Below are 23,994 nucleotides of genomic sequence, written 5' to 3' on the forward strand. Positions count from 1 at the left end.
CGGTGATTAACAATTGCTAAACACGCGCATCCATCCTGCTGCTTTTGGGCGCAGCTGGCGACGAGTGCGCTACGATAACGTCGCTTTTTCGGCCGTTCGAGGGCAGGCTGTTCTGTTTAGCAAGCGCATTTCTGCTTTCGCTCCTTGTCCACACCGAGTCTACTCTTATCACGTGGCCGCACGCGTCGTCATAAACGCCACGGTGACGACATCCTCGCCAGATCTTGCTGAAGCCTCGCACAGCGTCAGTTCACTCTACAGCCGTCTTCATTCAAATGGGAGATAAGCTCGCAATGAAGCCTGAAGCCCTGAGAGAGGTGCACAAGACAACTTTTCTTCCACTAAATTACATCAAAAATACCGAGAACTATGTACTTTACCGATTCCAACAGGAGGAATTGCATCACATCTTTAACTCAGGTCAGTTGTTTTTCAGTTTCGCCGACGCTTTTGCGATCGCTCCACTTCTGCTTCACGGGTCAACGCCTCTTAGACAACGACAAGGCCGCAGCCCTGCATTTTTGACTTCATCCAAAGGAAACCAAAGCGTGTTTTCAGTGATAGAACTCGAGTTTCAGTCGAACTCTGGCGCAGTGCTCGTATTCAATCTCTGCCCCGTTTTGACCCTTCATTAGGCGACGCCGAAACCTCAGCACTGCGCCCTTGTTTTCTGGGAAGCATCGTTCGGTCCAGCTTTGACAGCTCAGCATCGCTTTTTACGCGGCTTGGAAGACGTAACATCGGTGGCCATTGTTATGACCTGAGCAATACACATTTCACGCCACTGATTTTTTTCCTTAGCTTGTTTTAGGAAGTACAAACGGTAATGGGCCCCAGCATGGTGCGAAGACGTTATGCGCAAGCCATGTATGAAACCTATGCCCAAAAGGAATACATCTATATAGTAAATGAAAGGTTAAGAACTGACGCGAAGCTCCACTCAGCTCCCTCCACTTTGGCAGAGCGAACTTAAAGGGCCCCAGGTGCTGTATGGCCTACTTAAGGCACTGTATACAACGGCTGCGTAAGCGCTTATTTTGGTGTGTGGTTCCATGAATCTCCTGGCACACGTTTGGCTCTAAAGTCTTTTGATGGTGGAAATTTAATATTGGCGCTAATATAGGTCGCCGCTTTGTCCTGGTAAGTTCTTACACTCGTAGCATCGAAACTGAAACAAGTCGCGAGACCTTTACGAGGTGATCGAAGCACCAATTTTCATCTGCCACTGACGTGCGAAAATTGCGGTGTCCCACGAAGTATAATTTCATGACCACCATTAGCTTGTCGAAAGTGAAACTGCTTTTTGATCCTCCAGATGTCACTGAATATTGAAGTGGGTCTATTGTCCATAAACTGGGCTTTGAACTGCCAGCCATCCGCTGAGTAATGGCAACTGACTTCTTGTCGAGCCCGGGCAAGTAAAACTTCGTTCATATTTGAAGTTTAAAAGGTATAACTTGGCGAAAATTTGATGTTTGAAAAAGCCCAACTAAAAACTTACGCCGCTCCGACGAGCAGAACGAGACAACATTTACAGCCTGATTAACGGAAACAAATTCGTTATTGCTCGCGTAGTATAGCAAATGTCCGCTAGCTGGTGGGCGATAAAGTAAGTGCCTCTCTTCCCAAGTTAATTTAGTTCCAGCTTGTTAGAAATATTGGGTTCGATATTGAGTTTTAGCAAAATTAGGTTCCAAATTGGATTTAATATGTCAAATTGAGGTTTAGCAAATTGGGTACACTTTTTTTTTTGCTAGTGACGTGTTAAAAACAAACACATTTGGCACGCCTTACGAAATTTGAATTTTAAACGTACATATTTGAGATTTGACGCAGAAACGTCGTGTAGCAAAAAGTAGTGTCTATTTTATTAGAGCACAACTCGGAGATGTGAAGTCTTAAATATAGCGCAAAAAAAGTGGCGACCGTGCATTTCTGATGTTTTATACTTGTCCGTCATCTGCACACGTGATTTACGAATTCACTCTTAGAAGGTCATATCGTTGTTATATTTCGTTAAATTCATGATTTGTCGGGAGTATCCGGCACGTCGCCTGCCTCTGCTCTGGTGTTCTTTTGCGTTCAGCATGCCGTCAAATAAATGAACTCGAAAGGCTGCGTGCAGACTACAAAAAAAAAAAAAAAAAGAAAAAAAAAGAAAGGAAATTGAAGGCCGTTGGAGCCGTTTTTGCCATGTTTTTAATTTGTGACCTCTTTCGTGTTCACTATAAAAATATGGCCATCAATCTTTTTTTTTTCTTGTTGTTTGATAAAACGGCGTTTGCGCGCCCTATTTCAGGTATGCATCCGCGTACAAACATGCCATGTATGACTATTTAAAGATTTGGGCAAGTAAGGCAATGTAACAATAAAAAAATAATTGAAACACTATTATATTTATGTGCCCCAAAAGAACCACGCGGGTCTTCACATTGGCGCATACCAGAAGTTAAAAATAAGAAACACAACACACGAACAGCATCAAATGTACGAATTCACGTGACTACAAATAGTGGGCACATTTTCCACATAATGTAGTACAGTTTCAACTGTCAACAAGACTCCCCAAGTCCCTGCGAAAAACTGAGAAACCTATGAAAATGTCCAAGCTAGAGGATGCGATTTTATTAAATTTAGACGTGGGTTCTATTGAGCGTAGACATAGATTGAATGTAAAAGACAGTAAAATTTCTGGTAAAGCATTACTACATAGTCACATTATCGTCAGGATGAGCAGCTCTGATTCGTGTTTAAGGCGGACTGGACCTTTGAGCCGTCATACCGCGCACAACACTTGGAGAGCCAATCACCGCAACTTACGGAGGCAGCTGAGCAAATGACAATGTCAAAACAAATATTTAAAAAAAAAAAAACGCACTCTGTGTTGTGACATTCATTGCTTAATGTCACAACTCACACTGCGTTTTTTGTTCCAAACATATGTTTCGGCATCGCCATTCGCTGAGCTGCCTTCATAAGTTGCGGTGATTGGCTCTCCGAGTGTATTGCGGGCTATTTTTAGACTGTGTGAAAGGTCTATCGGCCGCCATTCTCTCATTGAAAATTTCAGAAATCGTTTATAAAACTTAATTAGGATAGCAGTTGGTTGTGAAACCTTGGCATCTGGTTCGGAGCGCGGTATCCATTTGGGCAAAAAATGAGCATTTTGTGATGCAAAATTAGTGTTTGCAGAAAACAAAAACTGTAAACTTTTTTTTTTTTTTTGGGAGAGGGGGGGGGGGGGGGGGGGGCGACGATCCTGTATTTTTATGCCAACTTTACGCTTTCACAGCACAAGCTCATGCAAAACGCCTCACACACAAAAAACAAAACAAAACAAAAACAGTGTTACAATAGAGGGTTATAACCGGCACCGTAGGGCCGGAAACTATTCAATTTCATAAAATGAATTACAAAGTTTTCAATCAAAACAAAGGCTCACCAAGTGCCGACGGCATTGTGGTTCTTGTTGTTGTTGCTTCGAAGTTCGTTCTTCCAAAGCGACCGAAAGTCTTTCTCCTTTTCTTTTCGTCAATATACCTGCTTATGTCAACTTGTGTTAACTTTTGAGAAGTCTGATCGCCGCCTGGTTCAAAACAAATTAACCCATGCAAAAAAAAAAAAAAGAGAAAAAGAACTTTTTTCTCCGAAAAGAATGAGGTAAACGTGGTTCATGCACAAAATACAATATGGCGAATGTATGCTGGTAGCACGCAATCTCGAACCCAGGAGCGTCGAGCATTGCGAGCATGCGCACTACGCATTTCGAAAAACGGTCCATTACCAGTCTTGGGTAAGTTACTTTTAGAAAGTAATTCGATACAGTTACAGTTACTTTCAGAAAAAAGTAGCGAAGTTACCGTTACAGTTACCGCAACAAAAGAGTAACTCGTTAACTTACAGGTACTCTTAAAAAGTAACGACGTTACTTTTCATTTACTTTTCTATTACTCAAAAATATTAGAAAAAAATAGAAACGCCCCTCACCAAGTTTTATTGCATAAAATTAAAAAAAGTACGCTTTTTACTTCATATTGTAACTTAGCAGCAGTTGCTCCTCGTATTTAGTGTTTGAAAGTTTCCACGCCAGAGTAGTGACGCAAATCAAAATACGAAACATGCCCAATGCCCTCCGCGTGCATTGTCGTTTCAAAGTTGATTCACCCGATTAAAAAGCATTTGCGCAAAAAAAACCCCAAAAAACATCAACATAGATAGTGCTTCAAGATAGTAAGATATAAGTGTTCAGTCACAAAGTACAAGCGCGTGAGTAAAGAGAACTAGATTTGTTTTCATCAAATCTACACATGGTTATATTCGGGTCGTGACTGGCGAGAGAGAACGTATTCACAAGTTTGTGCAAGGTCAACTTTACACTCGAAATGTCAGAACAGACAATTTTAAAGTGCAAGGAATAGCTAGATTGCACTCGTTCATTGATATATTACTCATAATAAAAAGAAAGTAACGACAAAAGTAACTTCCTTACTTTCATCGTTACCTCAGAAAAAAGTAATAGAACTACAGTTCTATTACTTTAACGGGAATTCACATTTAAAGAAAAAGTAGCTCGTTACAGTTAAAAGTTACTAAAAGTAAGGAAGTTACAATAACGCATTACTAGTAACGCGTTACTACCCAAGACTGTCCATTACTAATGGACTCGGGATTCGATGACTGTAAAAACAAGAAAGTTTTATTTCCGAAAAAACAGACACAAAAGAGTGATACCAGTGTACGAGGTCGATGTGCCGTTCCTTGCATACGGTGTCTTGAAAGGCACAATACGAGAAATATGTCACAGGTCAGAGGCTTGCGCATATCACTAAACGTTTTGTTCATAAAATGGTGAGTACTTCATGATGAAATATTCTTCACATGGCTTGCAACAATCTTACCGAGACCAAAACTTGCGTTCGGAATGTGGTGAAAAAAAAAAAAAGATCCTGGCACTCAAATGGTTAACTAGCTTTAATATATCTCTAGTCGTCGAAAAGATGTGTTTCCTCCAGAGAACACATTTTTTTTTTTTGTCGCGGATTTGGTTGCAATGATTTTTACGGATAAGAAATCTGCAAGGCTCACTGTTCGTGTTCTTGTGTTCTTGGTTCTAATTAATTCGTTCTAGCCCTCGACTGCCTTAAGAAAGAGCAAAAAGCGAACTCCTGCGGAGCTGTCATCTGGTGCCGTATAAAATCTTGGGGAGTGTGGTGGACTATTTCACTTTCGCAGGTATGCGACGCGAAGAGAAAGGATATCGAGACCAGTCTGATCGATAGCAACAAAATAAACTTTAGATTTCGACAGATAATACAATGATTAAAACAAAAAGAACAAGATTTAAGCGCGAATGACATAAGTACATAAAGAAAAGGGAAAAACAAAGAAACGATACTAATGGAAGCCTACAGTTCACGGATGCGGCGAGCTTCATCATGGTGTAATACGCCAAAACAACAGGGACAAAAAACGAAGGGAGAACTAGACAGGACGCGGCGTAACTTTCAACTGAATTGTTTATTTGGATGACAGAATTAAAAAAAATAACATAAAATATAAAAGCAGGCACACTTGGCAGAACATCACAGATGTGGTCTAAAAACACCCCCCCCCCCCCTCAAATGCCAGCGTCATTGGTTCTTCAAATAGTAGAATACTTTATCAGTCAGCGACAAAGAGGGAGTGCTTATACAAGTATTGTCGTGGTGGGACCTAATCAGGAAGGCTTCGTGAATTCAGGAAGGCTTTGTGAGCTTCATCAGAGTTCATTTTCTCGTTGGTGGTGCAGCGGCGGAGTCCGGGTTTGGTTGTGCCGTCTTGGCGAACGAGGTCTTGCGTAAACCTGCAAGACTTCGACGTGGGGTGAAGACCTTGCGTATAGCTGCAAGCCTTAGCCCTCGTGAGCTTGATGATTGCCCTGTCCGTCCCGAGAACGTTTTGTACTTCGTCTTCGTCTCTCGTCTCAGTCTCTTTTCTCGTGCAAACTGCGCGCTCTTGTTTCTTTCTCTTCTACATTTTCTTGCTCCCATCTTGTTGACCCCGAAATCACCACTTGAGAATGTTGTTCAGCTGAAACAACTTCTAGCACGTTTTAAGCAATATTGTTCGCAGTCTATCACAACACAATGCACATTGAAAAACACATCACTTTCGACAGACACAAAAGCACATACATTTACAAAGTCACTTAATATGCACCGACGGGCACACATACAATTCCAAAAATTCAGTAAATTTGTGATATTGTTCCTTTACAAAAAAAAAATCTTATTCAGCAACAGACATGCGGCTCATGTAATCAGCGCCCACGTTGTTACTGCCCTTAATGTTCTCAACAGTAAAGCCATATTCCATCAGCATTAGGCTCCAACGTAATACGCGGCTGTTTACATGCTTTGCAGAATTGATGTAAACGAGTGGCTGACGATCACTTTGCATAATGAATGGTCTCCCTACTGAAAAAAACCATTTGGCGCCTATATGAAAATAAACGGGTCCATACCGGTAACAGTTTAACCATACCGGTCACCAGTTTGTCAAAGGGGTCGCCCGTATGGCTCAAAGGGGTCTCCCGTATGAGCCATAACGCTCACCTATTTGGACAAACAGGTCACTCCTTTGTCAAACGGGTCGCTCGTTGGGCAAACGGGTCGCTCGTCTGGGCAAATGGGCGACTCGTTTGGGCAAAGTTGTCGCACGTTTGCTCAAACCGGTGACCATGTTGCAAACTGTACCGGTTTAATCAAACGGCTCTCAGGAGCCCGTTTGATACTGAACGTACAGATCGGCGGCGTGGGCACGGCTAGCGTTTCACCCGTGGCAGCCAATGTTTCCGGAAGGCTGGGAGCGCCGGTTCATCGATTTCAGATCGTCCGCGTAATGCAAGTAATTAAATTTATATTTCAATTGCGCTGATGTTCGCTTATATTGCAACTAAAAATAACACCTTTTTTGTTGTTGTTTTACGTAAACGCGGGGCGTCGGTGAGCCGATATTTTTGACAGAACTTTAAAACTTTGTCCATCTTTGTTGCCTCAATTTACTTATTCAGCTCGAATCTCTCTCGCAGAAGACGCGACCGCGTGAAAGAATGTACGTCTAGACTCCGTTTCACTTTAATTCAAGACGCAGCGAAGGTAGCGCGCGTACACGCGGCTGCAAGAACATCGAGCATTGCGAGAGCACGCCCGCCGTTGCAGCAGTCAAACTAGTACTTTCTTTGCTCGGGCGCAAGCCGGGCTTCTGGCCGCCCCGCCGCCATTTTTAAGGTTCGAGCGTGCTAAAATGCGCGCGCGCGTGTTTTTTCTTTTCGAGGTTACAAAAACACATCTCATTGGAATGCCTGGGGAGAGGGAGAGGGGCCGTCCCTGTGGTCCTCGCCCCCTACCTCCTCTCTTGTCACCCATCACGTGACCTGCAGCCGCGCGCGAGCTACACGCTGATAAGCACCGAGATCCGGAAGGGTGCACCTAGCAGCCGCTTTTTTTTTTTTGTCTGCTTGTTGTCAGTTCCAGCTCGACCTTCGCGCGTCCACCTGCTTCGACCTGTCGCCTAACCCCGCGGTCTTATTAGGATGTCTCTCGACAACGTATTGGATGTGCACAAAAGCTATCAGTGTTCGAAAAGTCCTACGTCTATATCGGCAACAAGCGATTCTTCAAAGAAGTCAGGAAATCTTGCGGTTTGGTTGGGTTCGGCAACTGACAGCTTGTGCGCCACATCGTGTTGAAACTTCCAAGAAGCCGTTCCTTCTCATTTGTGTTTGTGTGGTTGTCCTGCTTTGACCGTGTCGACAAATATCGCGGATTACATCTTTCAAGTCCGCTATTTTTATGGTAAGTGCACTGCAACCTTACTTCTTGGCAACGATTGACCGTTCTTCTGCTCGTACTCTTCCAGATTATCTATATGATTATGCAGCCACTATTCTCGCGGCAGCCGGGCGAATAATTTCCCGAAAGTCTACCTTCATAGTCTAGGATTTCCTCGGTTCTTGTTTGGTTTGCTTTCTTCTCAGTTGTATAAAAGCTTAGAGTGCCTCTCACATTTCACAGATCGCTTGCACGTTTGTACTTGTCTACAGAAGACGTAATAAACTTTGAGGAGAATTGAAAACAATCTTTTGTGTCTGTTTTCCTGTCCATTTGCAAGCACCTAAGCGAGCACATTTGTTCTACGTGTTTCCTTCATGTTATAAATAGGTTTATGAGTTTCGGAACGTCTTAAATAAGTTTAAGATAACCAACCTACCAGACGATCCCCGTTTAGGGCTAGCGCATAATTTCCCGTTTCAAAAGGCACGTTCAAACGTGTGGTCACGTGCAAGGTCGAACGGGCACCTGTATCAAACGGGCACCCGTTTCAAACGGGCACCTGTATCAAATGGGTACCGTTTCGAGCGGGTACCGTTTCAAACGGCTACCCGTATCCCATAATCACGTTTGATCCAAACGGGTCGACAAGTTTGCACCCGTTTGATTTACCAGTTTGCCACCCGTTTGAATTTCAAATGGTTTTTTTCAGTAGGGCTTCCAAATAAGAACACATGAAACTTCTTAACCGCCCAAGTAATATCTAGTCCTCGTTCCACTGTTGAGTAGGCAGCTTCATGTGGCAGCAGTCGACGACTTGCGTACGATACGGGGTGGAGAATATGATTCTGGCGCTACATGAGTACGGCTCCTATGCTTCTCGACGAAGCGTCGGTACGCAACACGAAAGGTTCTGATAATTCTGGGTCTTTTAAGATGGGCTGGCTGGACAGAAGTTCTTTTACCTTGTCAAACGACGCCTGTTCGCTGTTCCCCCAATGCACCTTGTTTGGTGCCCTTTTACGTGTCAACTCCGTAAGTGGGTGAGAGATTTCAGAGTACTGGGGTACGACATCACTATTGTAGCCCGTAAGGCCGAGGAATGATCGCACTTCCTTTTTTGTCTCGGGTCGATTGGTAGCTTGCACTTTCTCCAGGGTCTCGACTTGAGGGCGCAGGAGACCATGTCCAACGATGTGGCCAAGACATTTGACAGATGCGAAGCCAATTTCGCTTTTTGTGGGACGGATCGTTAAACCCGCTTGCTTCACGCGCTGGAAGAACAACTTCAGAGTCGTTAAATGCTCCTCCCAGCACTCCGTGGCGATGAGGACATCATCAAAGTAGTGGTAGATGTTCGAGACCCCCTCGACCACATTTCTGGCGTCCACGACAGGACTGCTCTTAATTTCCACCTCAAAGAGCTCCACCTCGCTAGTGTCCGTGTCGGTTGAGAATGGATCTTGAGAAGTTAACGGTAATTGGTAAAGAATTGGGTTTCTCAGGGGCTTCGCTAAAACAATGGAAAGACGAAGAACGCGCACGCGAAAGAGAGGAGCGTTTAGCGGAACGAGAAAGGGCTCGAGAAGTAGAAGCTCAAACGAGTGCTCGTTTAGAAGCAGAACGCACTGTGCTGGAAGTGAAGTTGCGGTTACAAGAGCAGAAAGGGGGATCGGTCACTCGGGTTCCAGATGCATCTGATGAGGGTACGTCTCCTAGTGTCGCGCAGGGGTATCGGAGTCCACATAAACTTATACCCCCCTTTAACGAAGGGAGCGATGATTTGGATGCATACATCCAACGTTTTGAGGGGGTGGCAACAAGTCAAGAATGGCCTCGGAAAAAATGGGCCTTGTCCTTGAGCCTATGTTTGAAAGGGGAAGCGTTAAGTGTAGTAGGACGCATGGCTGCCGACGATGCCATGGACTATGCTAAACTAAAACAGACGCTTCTCCAACGATTTCGCCTAACTGGGGAAGGATATCGTGTCACGTTCAGAGAGGCGAAACCAGAGAACTCCGAAACGGGAAGACAATTTTCTGGTCGTCTATTAGGCTATTTTGACCTCTGGCAGGAGATGGCAAGGACGGAGCGCACTTATGACGCACTTCGGGACAAAATTGTCTCCGAAGAATTTCTGAACAAATGCCACGAGAAACTCGCAATTTTTATAAAGAAAAGGGGCTGCCAAGGGCTCGACAAGCTAGCAGAAGCAGCAGACCACTACCTCGAAGCCCAAGGGTTGGTCAACCTCGGCAAAAAGAAAGAAGAAACTGACAAACCGACAGGGCAAGTTAGGATGTCTGATCTTCAAGGCGCAAAGCGAAATCTGTAGTGCTTCCTTTGCAATAAACAAGGCCGTCGGGCAGCAGACTGTTGTACCAAATCAAGAGGACCCAATCAGAAGACGAATTTCTGCTGGAAATGTCGCAAGAACGGGCATAAAGCTGAGGCTTGTCCGAAGAAGACAGACGGTGGTGGACAGGCGTCATGTTCTCTGACACGTCGGAAGAATCGTAACGTCTACGGATCTGGAAGTCGTCCATCCGAACGCCTTGCTGGGAAAGCTGAAGAGGACAAAACGGGAACTGACGTTCAAGCAGACGGCATGCCCACGGCAACAGGACTACTCGAGGGTCATCAGGTCACCGTCCTGCGAGATTCTGGGTGTAACTCGGTCATAATCAAGCGATCCCTGGTTCCTGACGTCAAATTTACAGGACGAAACCGCGTTATCTTCCTGCTTGACCGAACAGAATTGTGTCTGCCTGAAGCGGTGGTTGACATTGATTCTCCTATTTCCAAGGCAAGGTGACAGCGACCTGTTTGGAAAATCCTCTATATGATGTCGTTTTAGGAAACGTGGATGGTGTGCGGGATGCCTCCGATCCTAACGTTATATGGAGTAGTCAGCAAGACACGCCTCTTCAAGGAGAGAGGACAGCTCCAGTTACTGAGGCAAGCGACTGTGGCAATTCAATAAATCAACCAGCTCTGATTGAGGCAGGCCTTTCATCGGCTGCCACAGAGCCAAACGAGTCACAGGCCGGGGCCGCAGCTAAGCTGGCCACGCGAAACTCTGGTCAATTACCTGTGGCGGTAGTGAATCTATTGGCCATCAACTTGACGGAGCTGAGCGCCAAGCAGAGAGAAGACAGTACTCTCCAAAGATGTTTTGAAGCGGTTGGGAACAAAGTTGCTACAAGATCAGCTGACATTGAGTTCACACTGACCAACGGAATTCTGTTTCGACGGTACAAATTGCCATCAAAGAGGAGATGGAACAGCTCGTTGTTCCAAGCGATCTTTTGAACTTTGTGCTAAAAATGTCACACGAGGGAATTCTCGCTGGACATCAGGGAATTAAACGCACGACAGATAGAATCCTCAAGGAGTTCTGCTGGCCAGGAGTTCAAGGAGACGTTACTCGATTTGTAAAGTCGTGCAACACCTGCCAGAGAACTGTCCCAAAGCATTAGTAGGCCGCGTACCTTTGGGCAACATGCCAGTCATCGAAACACCATTCCAGCGGGTCGCCATCGACATTGTGGGACCCCTATCTCCAACATCTGAGAAGGGAAACCGCTATGTACTCACCATGGTTGACCTCGCGACGCGCTACCCTGATGCGGTTGCGTTACCCAGCATTGAAACGGAGAAAGTCGCCGAGGCTTTACTAGAGATGTTCTCACGTGTGGGATTTCCCAGAGAAATCATTAGCGATCGCGGCAGATCGTTCATGTCTGGGCTCATGAGGGAGTTCAGCCGGTTGCTTTCGCCTAAACATATGCCAACCACGCCGTATCATCCTATGGCAAACGGCCTTGTGGAGCGTTTTAACGGCACGCTGAAACAAATGATCCGACGAATGTGTCAGGAAAGCCCCAAGAGCTGGGACAGATACTTGGCACCACTGTTATTTGCCTATCGTGGAGTGCCACAGACCTCCCTGGGGTTCGCACCTTATGACCTACTGTACGATAGATGCGTCAGAGGACCCATGGCCATATTGAAAGAGCTCTGGTCAGGAGAGTGTATCGACGACGAGACAAAGACTTCGTACGGCTACATTGTCGAGCTTCGCAAGCGCTTAGACGACACGTGCCGAATAGCCCAAGAGCAGCTCAAGAAAGCGAAGATGGCACAGAAAACCTATTATGACAAGAAGACAAGGAGGCGCCAGCTCACTGTTGGAGACAGGGTCCTGCTCGTTTTGCCATCTGACACCAACAAGCTGATCCTGACCTGGAAAGACCCCTTCACTGTCTTAGAGAGATGAAATGACGTTGACTACGTCATCGACCTTGGAACAAGAACCAGCTTGTTCCATATCAACATGCTGAAAAAGTACGAAGAGAGGACAATCGTTGATCAGACACCTCAACGAGCTTCGGTCGTATTCCATGATGGGAATGTTGAGGAAGAAGGCCTCCCGTGTGCAACACTGCAACAAAACGAAATTTATCGAGTCGTGAAAATATCAAGAGAACTGACTGCCGATCAACGAGCACAAGTTTCCAGACTCCTGAAAACATACCAAGAAAGTCTGTCAGATGTCCCAGGAAGGACCCACCTGGTAGAGTGCAAGTTGAAAGTCACGACCGTCACTCCTATTCAAGTCCATCAGTACCCCATTTCGTTCTCCATCCAAGAAACGGTACAGGAGGAAGTAAAAGAAATGCTAAAACGGGGCATCATTGAGCCCTCCGAGTCCCCCTATCAAGCACCCATCGTGATGGTAAAGAAAAGGGACGGGACAATGCGATTCTGCATTGACTTCAGACAACTGAACAAGGTCCTGATTCCCGACAGTGAACCCATCCCAAGAGTGGACATGCTGTTTGCAAAGCTGGGAAAAAGCCGGTACTTCTCGAAGTTTGACTTCTCTAAAGGATACTGGCAGGTTCCGATGCACGAAGATTCAAAGCACATGACAGCTTTTTCTTCCACGTCTGGATTTTATCAGTTTCGATTTATTCCCTTTGGCATCAAAACAGCACCAGCTGTATTCACCCGGCTTATGAGAAAAGTGGTCGAGGGGGTCTCGAACATCTACCACTACTTTGATGATGTCCTCATCGCCACGGAGTACTGGGAGGAGCATTTAACGACTCTGGAGTTGTTCTTCCAGCGCGTGAAGCAGGCGGGTTTAACGATCCGTCCCACAAAGAGCGAAATTGGCTTCGCATCTGTCAAATTTCTTGGCCACATTGTTGGACATGGTCTCGTGCGTCCTCAGGTCGAGACCCTAGAGAAAGTGCAAGCTACCAATCGACCCGAGACAAAAAAGGAAGTGCGATCATTCCTTGGCCTTACGGGCTACTCTAGGGATTTTGTACCCCAGTACTCTGAAATCTCTCACCCACTTTCAGAGTTGACACGTAAAAGAGCACCAAACAAGGTGCATTGGGGGAAGAGCGAACAGGCGTCGTTTGACAAGGTAAAAGAACTTCTTTTAAGATGGGCTGGTCCAGCCAGCCCATCTTAAAAGCCTCAGAATTATCAGAACCTTTCGTGTTGCGTACCGACGCTTCGTCGAGAAGCATAGGAGCCGTACTCATGCAGCGCTAGAATCATGTTCTCCACCCCGTATCGTACGCAAGCCGTCGACTGCTGCCACGTGAAGCTGCCTACTCGACAGTAGAACGAGAAGGACTAGCCATTACTTGGGCGGTTAAGAAGTTTTTATGTGTTCTTATTTGGAAGACCATTCATTCTGCAAAGTGATCGTCAGTCACTCGTTTACATCAATTCTGCAAAGCATGTAAACAGCCGCCTATTACGTTGGAGCCTAATGCTGATGGAATATGGCTTTACTGTTGAGTACATTAAGGGTAGTAACAACGTGGGCGCTGATCACATAAGCCGCATGTCTGTTGCTGAATAAGATTTTTTTTTGTAAAGGAACAATATCACGAATTTACTGAATTTTTGGAATTGTATGTGTGCCCGGCGGTGCTTATTAAGTGACTTTTGTAAATGTATGTACTTTTGTATCTGTCAAAAGTGAAGTGTTTTTTAATGTGCACTGTGTTGTGATAGACTGCGAACAATATAATCTAAAATGTGCTAGAAGTTGTTTTACCTGAACAACATTCTCAAGTGGGGGTGATTGTGGTGATTTCGGGGTCAACAAGGTTGGAGCAAGAAAATGAAGAAGAGAAAGAGACAAGAGCGCGCAGTTTGCACGAGTAAAGAGACTGAGACGAGAGACGAAGAGGAAGTAAAAAACGTCCTCGGAACCGGCAGGGCAATCATCAAGCTCATGGGGGCTGAGGCCTGCAGCTATACGCAAGGTCATCACCCCAGGTCGAAGTCTTGCAGCTTTACGCAAGACCTCGTTCCGCCAAAACGGCACAACCAAACCCGGACTCCGCCGCTGCACCACCAACGAGGAAATGAACTCTGAGGAAGCTCGCCGCATCCGTGAATTGTAAGACTTCCATTAGTATCGTTTCTTTTTTCTTTTTTTTTTCTGTACTTATGCCATTCGAGCTTTAATATTGTACTTTTTGTTTTAATCATTGTATTATCTGTCGAAATCTAAAGTTTATTTTTCTTTCTATCTATCAAACTGGTCTCGATATCCTTTCTCTTCGCGTCGCATACCTGCGAGAGTGAAATAGTCTACCACATTTCTGGATAAGACGCCAGAAATGTGGTAGACTATTTCACTCTCGCAGGTATGCGACGTGAAGAGAAAGGATATCGAGACCAGTTTGATAGATAGAAAGAAAAATAAACTTTAGATTTCGACAGATAATACAATGATTCAAACAAAAAGTACAAGATTTAAGCGCGAATGACATAAGTACAGGGTGTCACAAAAGAAAATTTACACGGTTCTTTTTACCGCAAAAATATACTAGGCATCGCCGAACGCTCATACTCCGTCCAAAGGTAGCGCTAGAGGTCACAACCAGATGCCAAAGTTTCAGCCCGATCCGATAACTTAATCAAAATTTATAACTGATTTTCTGAAAATTTCAATGGGAAAATGGCGGCCGCCGGAGTTTTCGAATACACGGGTCTCTATGGGCACCAGAAACCGAAAACGGGCAAAAATGGGGTTCATTTTCTCATTGAAATTTTCAGAAAATCACTTATAACTTTTGATTAAGTTATCGGATCGGGCTGAAACTTTTGCATCTGGTTGTGACCTCAAGCTCTACCTTTGGGCGGAGAATGAGCGTTCGGCGACGCCTAGTTTATTTTTGCGGTACAAAGGACCGTGTAAATTTTCTTTTGTGACACCCTGTACGAGAAGAAAAGGGAAAAAAAAAGAAGCGATACTAGTGGAAGCCTTACAGTTCACGGATGCGGCGAGCTTCATCAGAGTTCATTTTCTCGTTGGTGGTGCAGCGGCGGAGTCCGGGTTTGGTTGTGCCGTCTTGGCGAACGACGTCTTGCGTAAACCTGCAAGACTTCGACGTGGGGTGAAGACCTTGCGTATAGCTGCAAGCCTTAGCCCTCGTGAGCTTGATGATTGCCCTGTCCGTCCCGAGAACGTTTTGTACTTCGTCTTCGTCTCTCGTCTCAGTCTCTTTTCTCGTGCAAACTGCTCGCTCTTGTTTCTTTCTCTTCTTCATTTTCTTGCTCCCACCTTGTTGATCCCGAAATAACCACAGGGAGACTCGTATTCGTTGAGCGATGTAATGCGGGCGCTTATCGAGGCACCTGTCATCAGAACGAACAATAATTGCGGCTCCAAAAAGAAGTAAAACATGAACAAATACTTGCAACCAGTTTAGCATGGGCTATATTTCCCTGTCAAAATAGCTACACATTTAAACAACACGCATGGCAAGACCAAAAACAGCGGTTTTATGAAATTCTCACTGGTTTCAAAAGTATTAGACATATGTGAGTCTGATTTACCTATGAGGTCCAAGAGTGAAGGTCGGTTCACACAAGGGCGTTTTTCTACGTTACGAGACGTTAGCCCCACTTACGACAGTTTACGTCGCGAGTCATCGGGACATCAGTGCTTCGAACGAAGCCTGGTGACCGATCCGAAGAGTAGCTTCGCACACGACATCCGAAACACGGACGTCCCAGTGACTTTGTTCGTAACGCAAGAAATTGTAAGCGAACGCCCTTGTGTGAACCGATCTTCATATCTAACGGAAATTTGCGTTGACCACGAACTACCTCAGTAAGCAAGTTAGTTTACACCTGGTGCCTGTATACTAACGATAACCGCTTGAGGCGAAAAAAACATTATATCTTCAGTTTTGTTTTACGGCTCTTCGTGGTTTAAAACGCGCGTACGTCAATTTCTTGCAGACCTCATCCAAGGCAGCACGCTAGTAGACATCGGCTCTGGTCCGACGATCAACTTCGTGTTCTCGGCCACCAAGAGATTCCAAGACATCGTGGTCAGTGACCTGGTCGAGAGGAACCGGCTCGAAGTGGAGAAATGGCTCCGGAAGAGCGTAGACTCCGTCGACTGGTCGTTCCGGGCCGAACATGTCGCCGACCTGGAGGGACATCGGTGCGTACGACCCCCATAAGAAACTGAAGGGCTGACCGGAGCTGCTGTCACACTACTCGTATACATGGTACAAAAGACACTGCGTTCGCTGCAGAAAAGTATGACAGAATTATCGGCAAACGTGCCTCATGCATATTCGAAGCATGTCTGCTCATGGAATACATATGCATGCCTCGAACACGGTCTGCAGACAGTTTCTGTGTTACCAGCGTGACCGGACCATGATAAAATGAAGAAGCACGCCTCAGACAGTCTTATGCAGACCATTCTTGTACGGGTTACTGAAAAAAGTAAACAATTACAATTAAAATTACTTTATTGAAAAATGTACCTCATTAGAGTAATCAATTGCTGCATCACAGAAGTAATTGAAAACTCACCAGAAAGTAATTTATTACTTTTTACGTTCCTTTTTTTATTTTTACTTTTTATTACGAAATCGAAAATTCACCCTTGTGTTAAAGTGGTTCCATTTTGCTTTTGTTTTTGTCATTCACACCTTGTTGAGCTTCAACAGCAATTGTCGATCGAAGCTCTCGTTATTCATCATCCCACGTTTCCGGGTGAAGATACCTGACGCGACACTGAAGAACAGCTCCAGCTCGTGCTCACGTCAGAGCCGTATATATGGAAAGTCTGGCCATTCATTGGGAAGTATAGGAGGCAAACGATGAGACGCTATTGGCCGAAAGCGGGGTGGGCCCACACTGTCTAGATAACAATGCCGTGCTGCTGATAGAGACGTCGTCGTCAGCGAGGGCCAACGCTGGGCGCAGATGTGACACGACGATTGTCAAAGTTCGATTCAAACTTGACTGGAAGCCGAGCGCTGACGCAGCACTTGTTTCTAATCTACGACCAGCGTTGGTTTTCGCTGGTGACGCAAAAATGTCAGCACTACGGCCTTGTCTTCTAGCTAGTGTTGCCTGGGCGTGTTCCAGGACTCGATCACAAATTCGAAAATGGCCAGCCAGAAGCCGCGAATGATACCCTGGCGGTGGTCGCTAGAAACAAAATTACTAACTGCGTCGCAGTGACTCTCGGTGAGTAAAAACATACGGCGGGCAGTGTGGTCTGCTGTTTCGGCGCCCGTGCTTTTGTTTTCCCCAAAATGCGACCACGTGCCTTTGTTTCTCCCCGACCACAACGAATGGCGGCGCGGGCTCGGTTGCCTCGTCATCGTGCGTTCCCTACGCCTTATCTATGTTGTCCTTTGATAGGCGTGCCCCTCCTTGCGTTCTGATGCGCCAAAGACGCATTTCGGGACGCTTTCTGGCTGTTAGTGCTCGTAGTGTTTCGACCACGGCACGTAGTCCGTACGCCAGGTGCCAAGGGCCGGGCGTCTGCCATCTGAGCGCTCGGCTCCCTCCGAGCAAAACAGAAGTCGAGCGTCACATTCGTTTCTTCCATCTTTCTGCATTGTAATCGAAACATCTCTTGTACCGTATTTTCAGCCACGAAGAATTACTACATTGTACTTTTGCGGACTTATTAAAAGTGTTTCTCGCTACCACCACTAGGGGACTCTTTTGGGCTTTTAGTTGGCCAAGAGAGCATGCGCAGCCCTCTTTCTGAGTCTGAGGCGCTGCTCTGGCTCTGCCCGTTCCTTCCATTGACCGAACTGCCGGTGAAATCTTTCGAGGTGGAATGTTTGGAGCGGGGAGGGGGGGGGGGGGTTGTTGTGGCTAGATTAGGTCAGAGCGAAACGCATTCTGGTACCTTGGTATCTTTTTTAATTGTTCAGATGTAACCTATAAAGTTTTTGAGTGAAAAAGTTCAACTCAATAATTTTAGCTCTCTCGGAAACATATAATTGATTACTTGTAATTGATCACAAAAAAAAATTTAATTACAGTGAACGTTACCGCCAGAACAAAGTAATTGACGCGTTCATGAATTACCATAAAATGTAATTGATTGGAAGAAATCAGTTACTCGTAACTCCTTACGTACAAGTCTGTTGTGGACTGCCTTTTGTATGTTATATTAGCCGTGTGACCTCGGCTTAAAGCCGGAGTCACACTGTGTGTACATTATACAAAATCCGGATAGAGATTCGAACGCGAGTCACCGCGAGATCCGTGCTTCGAATGCGGCATGACAATGAGTACAAGGGGAAAACTTGGCACGCGGCATTTGAACCACGCACATTGCGGTGACTTTTTTTCGCAGACTGCCTTTTGTATGGTATGAGCAGTGTGACCCCGGCTTGAGGCTTCTACATACACGAGGATTTTAGTGTATTCAGACCTCAGACCCTTTTTATGGCAAACGCGACCAGAAGGTGCTCCCGTCTTTGACGTCTGAAGCGTGTTTCACATGCAGCGATTTTGGCCCTAGAGCGGCGCGATTTCTGCCGTCGCGGCGCTCGTGCCGCTCAACCGCTGGTGCTGGCCAGAGCGCCGCGAGGGCAGAAATCGCGCCGCTCTAGGGCCGGAACCGCTGCATGTGAAACACGCTTTAGAGAGCTTCCGGTAATCAAAAGAATGAACAAAGACCACCTCAAAGGGGCCGTGCAATGCGTTTTCAACTTCTTCCTTCTTAGCTTTAATCCTTCACTCAAAAGCGAAATAAGAAATCACGTGGTCGTGATGTGCTTGTGGTGCACAAGCTTCCACCGTGCTTCTTAAGTTCATCATGGAACTTGTTATTCTCACGTGATCATAAGTGCCGTCATGGCCCTCACTGGCCACGAACCCGAACAAATGTTCGGCGGCGCGTTGATTGTTGACGAGCACATGCGTCCGAGTGACGCAGTGCTCGTGTCCAATGCGTGAGCTGGGGTCAGCTGACGTCGTTTTGGCACCGCTGACTTGATTTGGGTGCCGCGGATGTATCATAGTGGAAAGGGCGGAGAGCTTTCGAAGGAAAAAGGGTACGAAATAGTTCGCTATATTTTCAAATGTTCGTAGCGAAAAAATAATGCTTTTGACTTTCTAATACCTTTATTTTGGCTTTCTAAGCGATGCGCGATTAGTAAAATCCCCATCTAAAATACATTATCCCAAAATTAATTATGTAGTTCCTTTAACACCGCTGCTTGGAATGTCGATGAAACGTTCAACCATGCTACAATTCTCAAGGTGAACGCCAAAAGAACGAAGTGCAAGATCTGTTCAAATTTTTCGACTATTCTTCTAAACCAACTTGTCTCCTTTAAAACTTTAAATTGTACAGTCAAAGGCCGCCGTTAAATCTCCAACTTCATTCTCGGTGCAGCATTAATGCTTTCTAGCACTGGCGACAGCAGCAAGCTGAAGAGACTTGCAAAGACGGAGTGACCGGAAGTCACTTGGGACGCAAGCGGCAGTTCATGTTTGTTAACAGCGAAGGGGTCTATACTTTGTCACACCTTAGCATCGACTATTGTTATCCGCGCATGCTAAAAGCGCGAGCTAGTTACTTTAGATGAAGCCCCTGCAGCAGCACGAGTGCTCGTGCAGCATGCAAGGGCTCCAGTCAAGGCAGTCAGGTTAGCTGCTCGCGCTTGCACAGCCTTTGCAGTGATACTCCGTTGACGCATAAGCTGAGACTAGAAGCTCCGCTGGCTTCCGTGAGCTCGCTGGCTTCCGCAGTGCTTTGGTGGCGCATGCCTGCGCGTTCGCAGTTGTGTTAGCAAGAGCAGAAAGCTTGCGCAGAAGGCGGAGCTTCTAGTCTTAGCTTAAAGGGCCCATGAATCGATTTTTGGGTTGGGATAAATCATTTTAGATTGGGATTTTACTAATAGCACATCGTTCAGTGGACCAAAAGTAAAAAGGTAGAAAGTCAAAAGCCTGACTTTCAGTGCGAAAATTTGAAAACAGAGCGGACTATTTCGTACCTCCTCCCCTTTGCAACCTCTCTGCCTTTTCACTGTGATACATCCGCGGTCCCAAAAGCGCGTCAACGGGTCCAAACTGACGTCACACGTAACCGGACCTCACTTATTCCCTTCACCCCTAAGCTGACATTGTGGTGGAAGCTACGGGCTTGCCGGACCAATCAACCGCCTCCCTTTCATCACCTGACTTCATTCTCTGCAGCCACATTTGCCACGCTCACGTGGCAAGTGTGGCTGGCCCAACGAGCACGTAGCTTCAACAGCACTGTCAGCTTCGGAATGAACGGTCTGGGGAAAGCAACTTTTGTTTGAATTTTGAGCGACGGGCTAATCTTCTAGGGGAGAATGGATGTGTCCGGATTACACAAACGAGAGTGCGAGCAAGAGGGGACTCCCCCTTTTCGTCTTCTTTAACTGTTTGGTGGAATGCGCGATTTATGAGTTGAGGAGGAAAGCTAAACAGGAAAAAGTTGGAAAAGCGTTTCATGACCCCTTTAAGGGTGAAAGGAATATAGTCTCAGCTTAAGGGTGAACGGAGTATAGTCGATGCTAATGTTGGGCGAAGTATATGTACATGCCTAAGACTAGACAGATAAAAAACAAACAAAGATAAACGCGATGTTGTTTAGTTTTATGATTTATCCGCAAGGCCCATTGAAGCTTCTACGCTAATATGAGACTTCTGTGGCGACTTAATTTTATTTCAGTGTCGCGAACATGCACATTAGATCGGCTTAAGCGAGCATACGTTCGCCCATTCTTATTTTCAGGGACACCAAAAAGGGGGCCTACGAAATCATGGAGCGAGCGCGTCGTGCAATCAGCAAGGTGGTCCCCTGCGACGTCCTGGAGCCGGGAGTGCTTCCAGAGGAACACAGGAAAGCATTCGACGTCGTTCTTTCGTGCAACTGTTTGGAGGCGGCGACGGCAGACCCAGAGTCGTTCGGGCGTGTACTGGCAAATATGGGTTCCCTGGTGAAGCCTGGAGGTTTCCTGGTCATGGTCGGCACGGGAGGAATCACCTGGTACGAAGTGGGCAAGGAGCCCCTTCCTATGATGGTGCTCACCATAGAAATCGTCAAGAAGGCAGTGACGGATGCAGGATTCGAGATCAAGAGGTTTCGCACTGGAGAGTATGACGGTCCCATTTTACAAGACCGAGGCAAGCGATTCGGATGGGCCCTGGTGGCCCGCAAGCCTTAATCGTACCCGGGAAGAAAGAGGAGAGCGGGTGCCTCCCATTACGTGCATCTTCAATGTAGGATTGGACAGTTTTATGAATTTGCCTCGTATATTGCAAGATAAAGACCGCCTCAAGCCGTTCGACGACGATGATAGTAACGATGAAGAGGATGAATAATGTCCTTACGTTGATGCTTGGGGGCTATGGAAGAAGTAGGTTTTCGTTACAATATCTATAATAATTTGTATTTATTGACCGTTCACAGGTGCCTCATAAAATCGTGTAAATCCAAGTTGATTGGGTTCTTTTTTTGACCTTTGGACGGAAGCGGAGCATTTCGCGTTTCTCGAATATATTTCCGACCTTTAACGTTGCTGTTGACTACTCGGAAAGAGAGAGCGAGAGAAAGAGAGAGAGAGAAAGTTCTATTTACTCCATCCATGTCCGGGCGGCAGTATTGTGCCCGTTACTTAAAATAAGTAGTGGAATAGCGTTACTCATTAGCTTTGAAAAAAGCTAACGCGTTTCAGAGCTCCGTCAGCATTTTGCAGACGTAACGAAATACCGGTGTCGTGATGCCATGATGAACGGGCGTTACTTTTATGTTAGTTTGTCATGACTTTGTGTTTCACTGTTAGTATATGACAGCTGTTTATAATTAACCGGCTCTATCAACTTCGGCAACGATACACTTCTTCAGACTAATTATTTATTTATTTATACTTCGCAGCGCCAAAGTATTCCAGCAGCGGAGTGGGATACAGTCACATTTGCACGTTGGAAACTCACACGAACAGCACAAGCAGACAGGAATTCTAAATGATGGTGACGTCCTTCTGATGACGGTCGCCGTCCAATGTTGCGATAACCATGCCACTTGTTAGCTGGGCGAGCTTGTTTGTCTGGCCTTGGCGGGATGAGTAATGTATATCCTCGAACACTTGACGCTTCGTCAGCGCGACTCGGAGAATTGAACCTTGCCCATAGCACCTGCCTGGGAAGAAGAAACCGCTCTGTAAAGAACGTCCGAATGCATGCCACGTAACGGACGCGAAGAATTGACCTCTTCGTGTAATCAAAGTGATTCCGGTAAAATAGGCGTTAGTTTATCCGTTCACAAACCAACATCGTATTTCCAATTAACGACACGTCAGCACCCGGCCACACTTGTTTTGGTTCAAAGCGTGGGACCGTCAACGCTTCCAAACCTAGAGTTTATCCTTTCTGTTGTTGACAGAACGATAATTTATTTGTTTTAAAGAGAAGCATTAAAAAGCTGGAGTAGCTAGGGACGCTGAGGTAGAATCCTTCGAGCGGCGGCAGGCTGTTGCCTTCTGAACGGATGTCCCTTTCCAGCGACACGGCTGCTCAGGGTACGGCGATGGTGATGGTAACGCGCAGCGATAATATCGCGGCTTCTGGGCCCTGTCGTGGGAACGTTAAAAGCGTCTTCCAGAGTTTGAAATGTTGACGCCGCTTATACATAGCTTTGTTGGGTTTCCTTTGCCAGTTTTACGTAGTGTACGGTATAAAAATTATTTTGTTTTCAAACAAGCATGCGGCCATTTTTAATCAAAAGTAACGAATAACGGGTTACGTAGTTTGATAGAATATACCGTAAAAAGAGAACGGCATTCACTTTACTCGTTAGTCATTTGGGATGCTAACGAGTACGTTAGTACTTTCGTCAAAAGGCTAACGCGTTACCAGTAACGTCGTGACTTGTAACGCGTTAGTTCTAACACTGCCGGGCAGTGCGGACTATACTCTGTCTCGCTAAAACTGTGTAGTACAGTGGAAGCAATGAGGTGTCAACAGTCGGGTTCTTTCGGTATTTTTCCGTGTCAAACTATTTAGGCGCGCAAAAACATTAAAACAAATTTTAAATGGTCTTAAATTATGTATTTGTTTACTCAAATAGCGTGTAATCGGCTCAATATTGTTTTTCATTCAAGAATATAGTTCGGTTGCTAAGTCGCCAGTTTGCCACCGTGGTTCGGATCTGCGAAAGCATTTCAGCGTGAGTTCAAAGAATGCGTCACCAAAAGGCAAAAATAATAATTACGGAAGTGGATATACCAAGATAGAGATCCGTCGACGGACCGTATTTGGAGCGCCGCGGAGGGCGCATTTCATCGCGTTCCTCACCGCCATGCCGCCATGGCTGACATCGGATCTCCCCGCGCCGTTATCGCGGGAAAGCATCTTTTTATCCCACGCGAGCCAAGCAGATAGCTTTAAATAGCTCAGTAAGTGAAAGGAAGAAAACGTGAAGAGTGCTAGCGCCGATTTCCGAAGGGCGGCAGCGCTGAGCGGTGTCAACAAGCGAGCTCTCTACATGTGGGCAAGTGAGTACAACGCGAGAGGCAAGGTGGTCTCACCAAAAAAAAAAATCATATCGAGCTGGAGCCAGGGCTGTGGGAGAAAAAAGAAATTTTACGATTTTGACCTGGGAGTTCCAAGAAGAATTGTTCACGCTTTGTTTCCGGGGTAATGAAATTCCGACGGTCGCAAAGATTAAGCGGAGGTTCGGCGACGAGGACAACCTACCTAGTGTGTCCAAAGCAACCCTCCATTGGATGGTCAAGAAGCTGGGCTTTAGATTTAAGTGCCGCTGTCGCAACAGCCGTCTGATCGATACGACATAGATTGTGCTGTGGCGATGCCAGTACCTTCGACGGATACA

The 23,994-nt window shown here is 46.0% G+C and overlaps 1 protein-coding gene across 1 annotated transcript; it reads left to right on the forward strand.

The window, feature by feature from the left end:
* Positions 1-212: 212 nt before the first annotated feature.
* On the forward strand, positions 213-21,600 carry LOC8038511 (nicotinamide N-methyltransferase). The gene is made up of 3 exons (XM_029972589.4): positions 213-420; positions 16,098-16,305; positions 20,896-21,600. The coding sequence occupies exons 1-3, from the start codon at positions 276-278 to the stop codon at positions 21,326-21,328; spliced, it is 786 nt and encodes a 261-aa protein (XP_029828449.2). The 5' UTR covers positions 213-275; the 3' UTR covers positions 21,329-21,600.
* The last annotated feature ends 2,394 nt before the right edge of the window (positions 21,601-23,994 follow it).

This window comes from Ixodes scapularis, unplaced genomic scaffold (genome assembly GCF_016920785.2).
Source record: "Ixodes scapularis isolate PalLabHiFi unplaced genomic scaffold, ASM1692078v2 PGA_scaffold4__175_contigs__length_147842914, whole genome shotgun sequence".
In the NCBI taxonomy this organism is placed as follows: Eukaryota; Metazoa; Arthropoda; class Arachnida; order Ixodida; family Ixodidae; genus Ixodes; species Ixodes scapularis.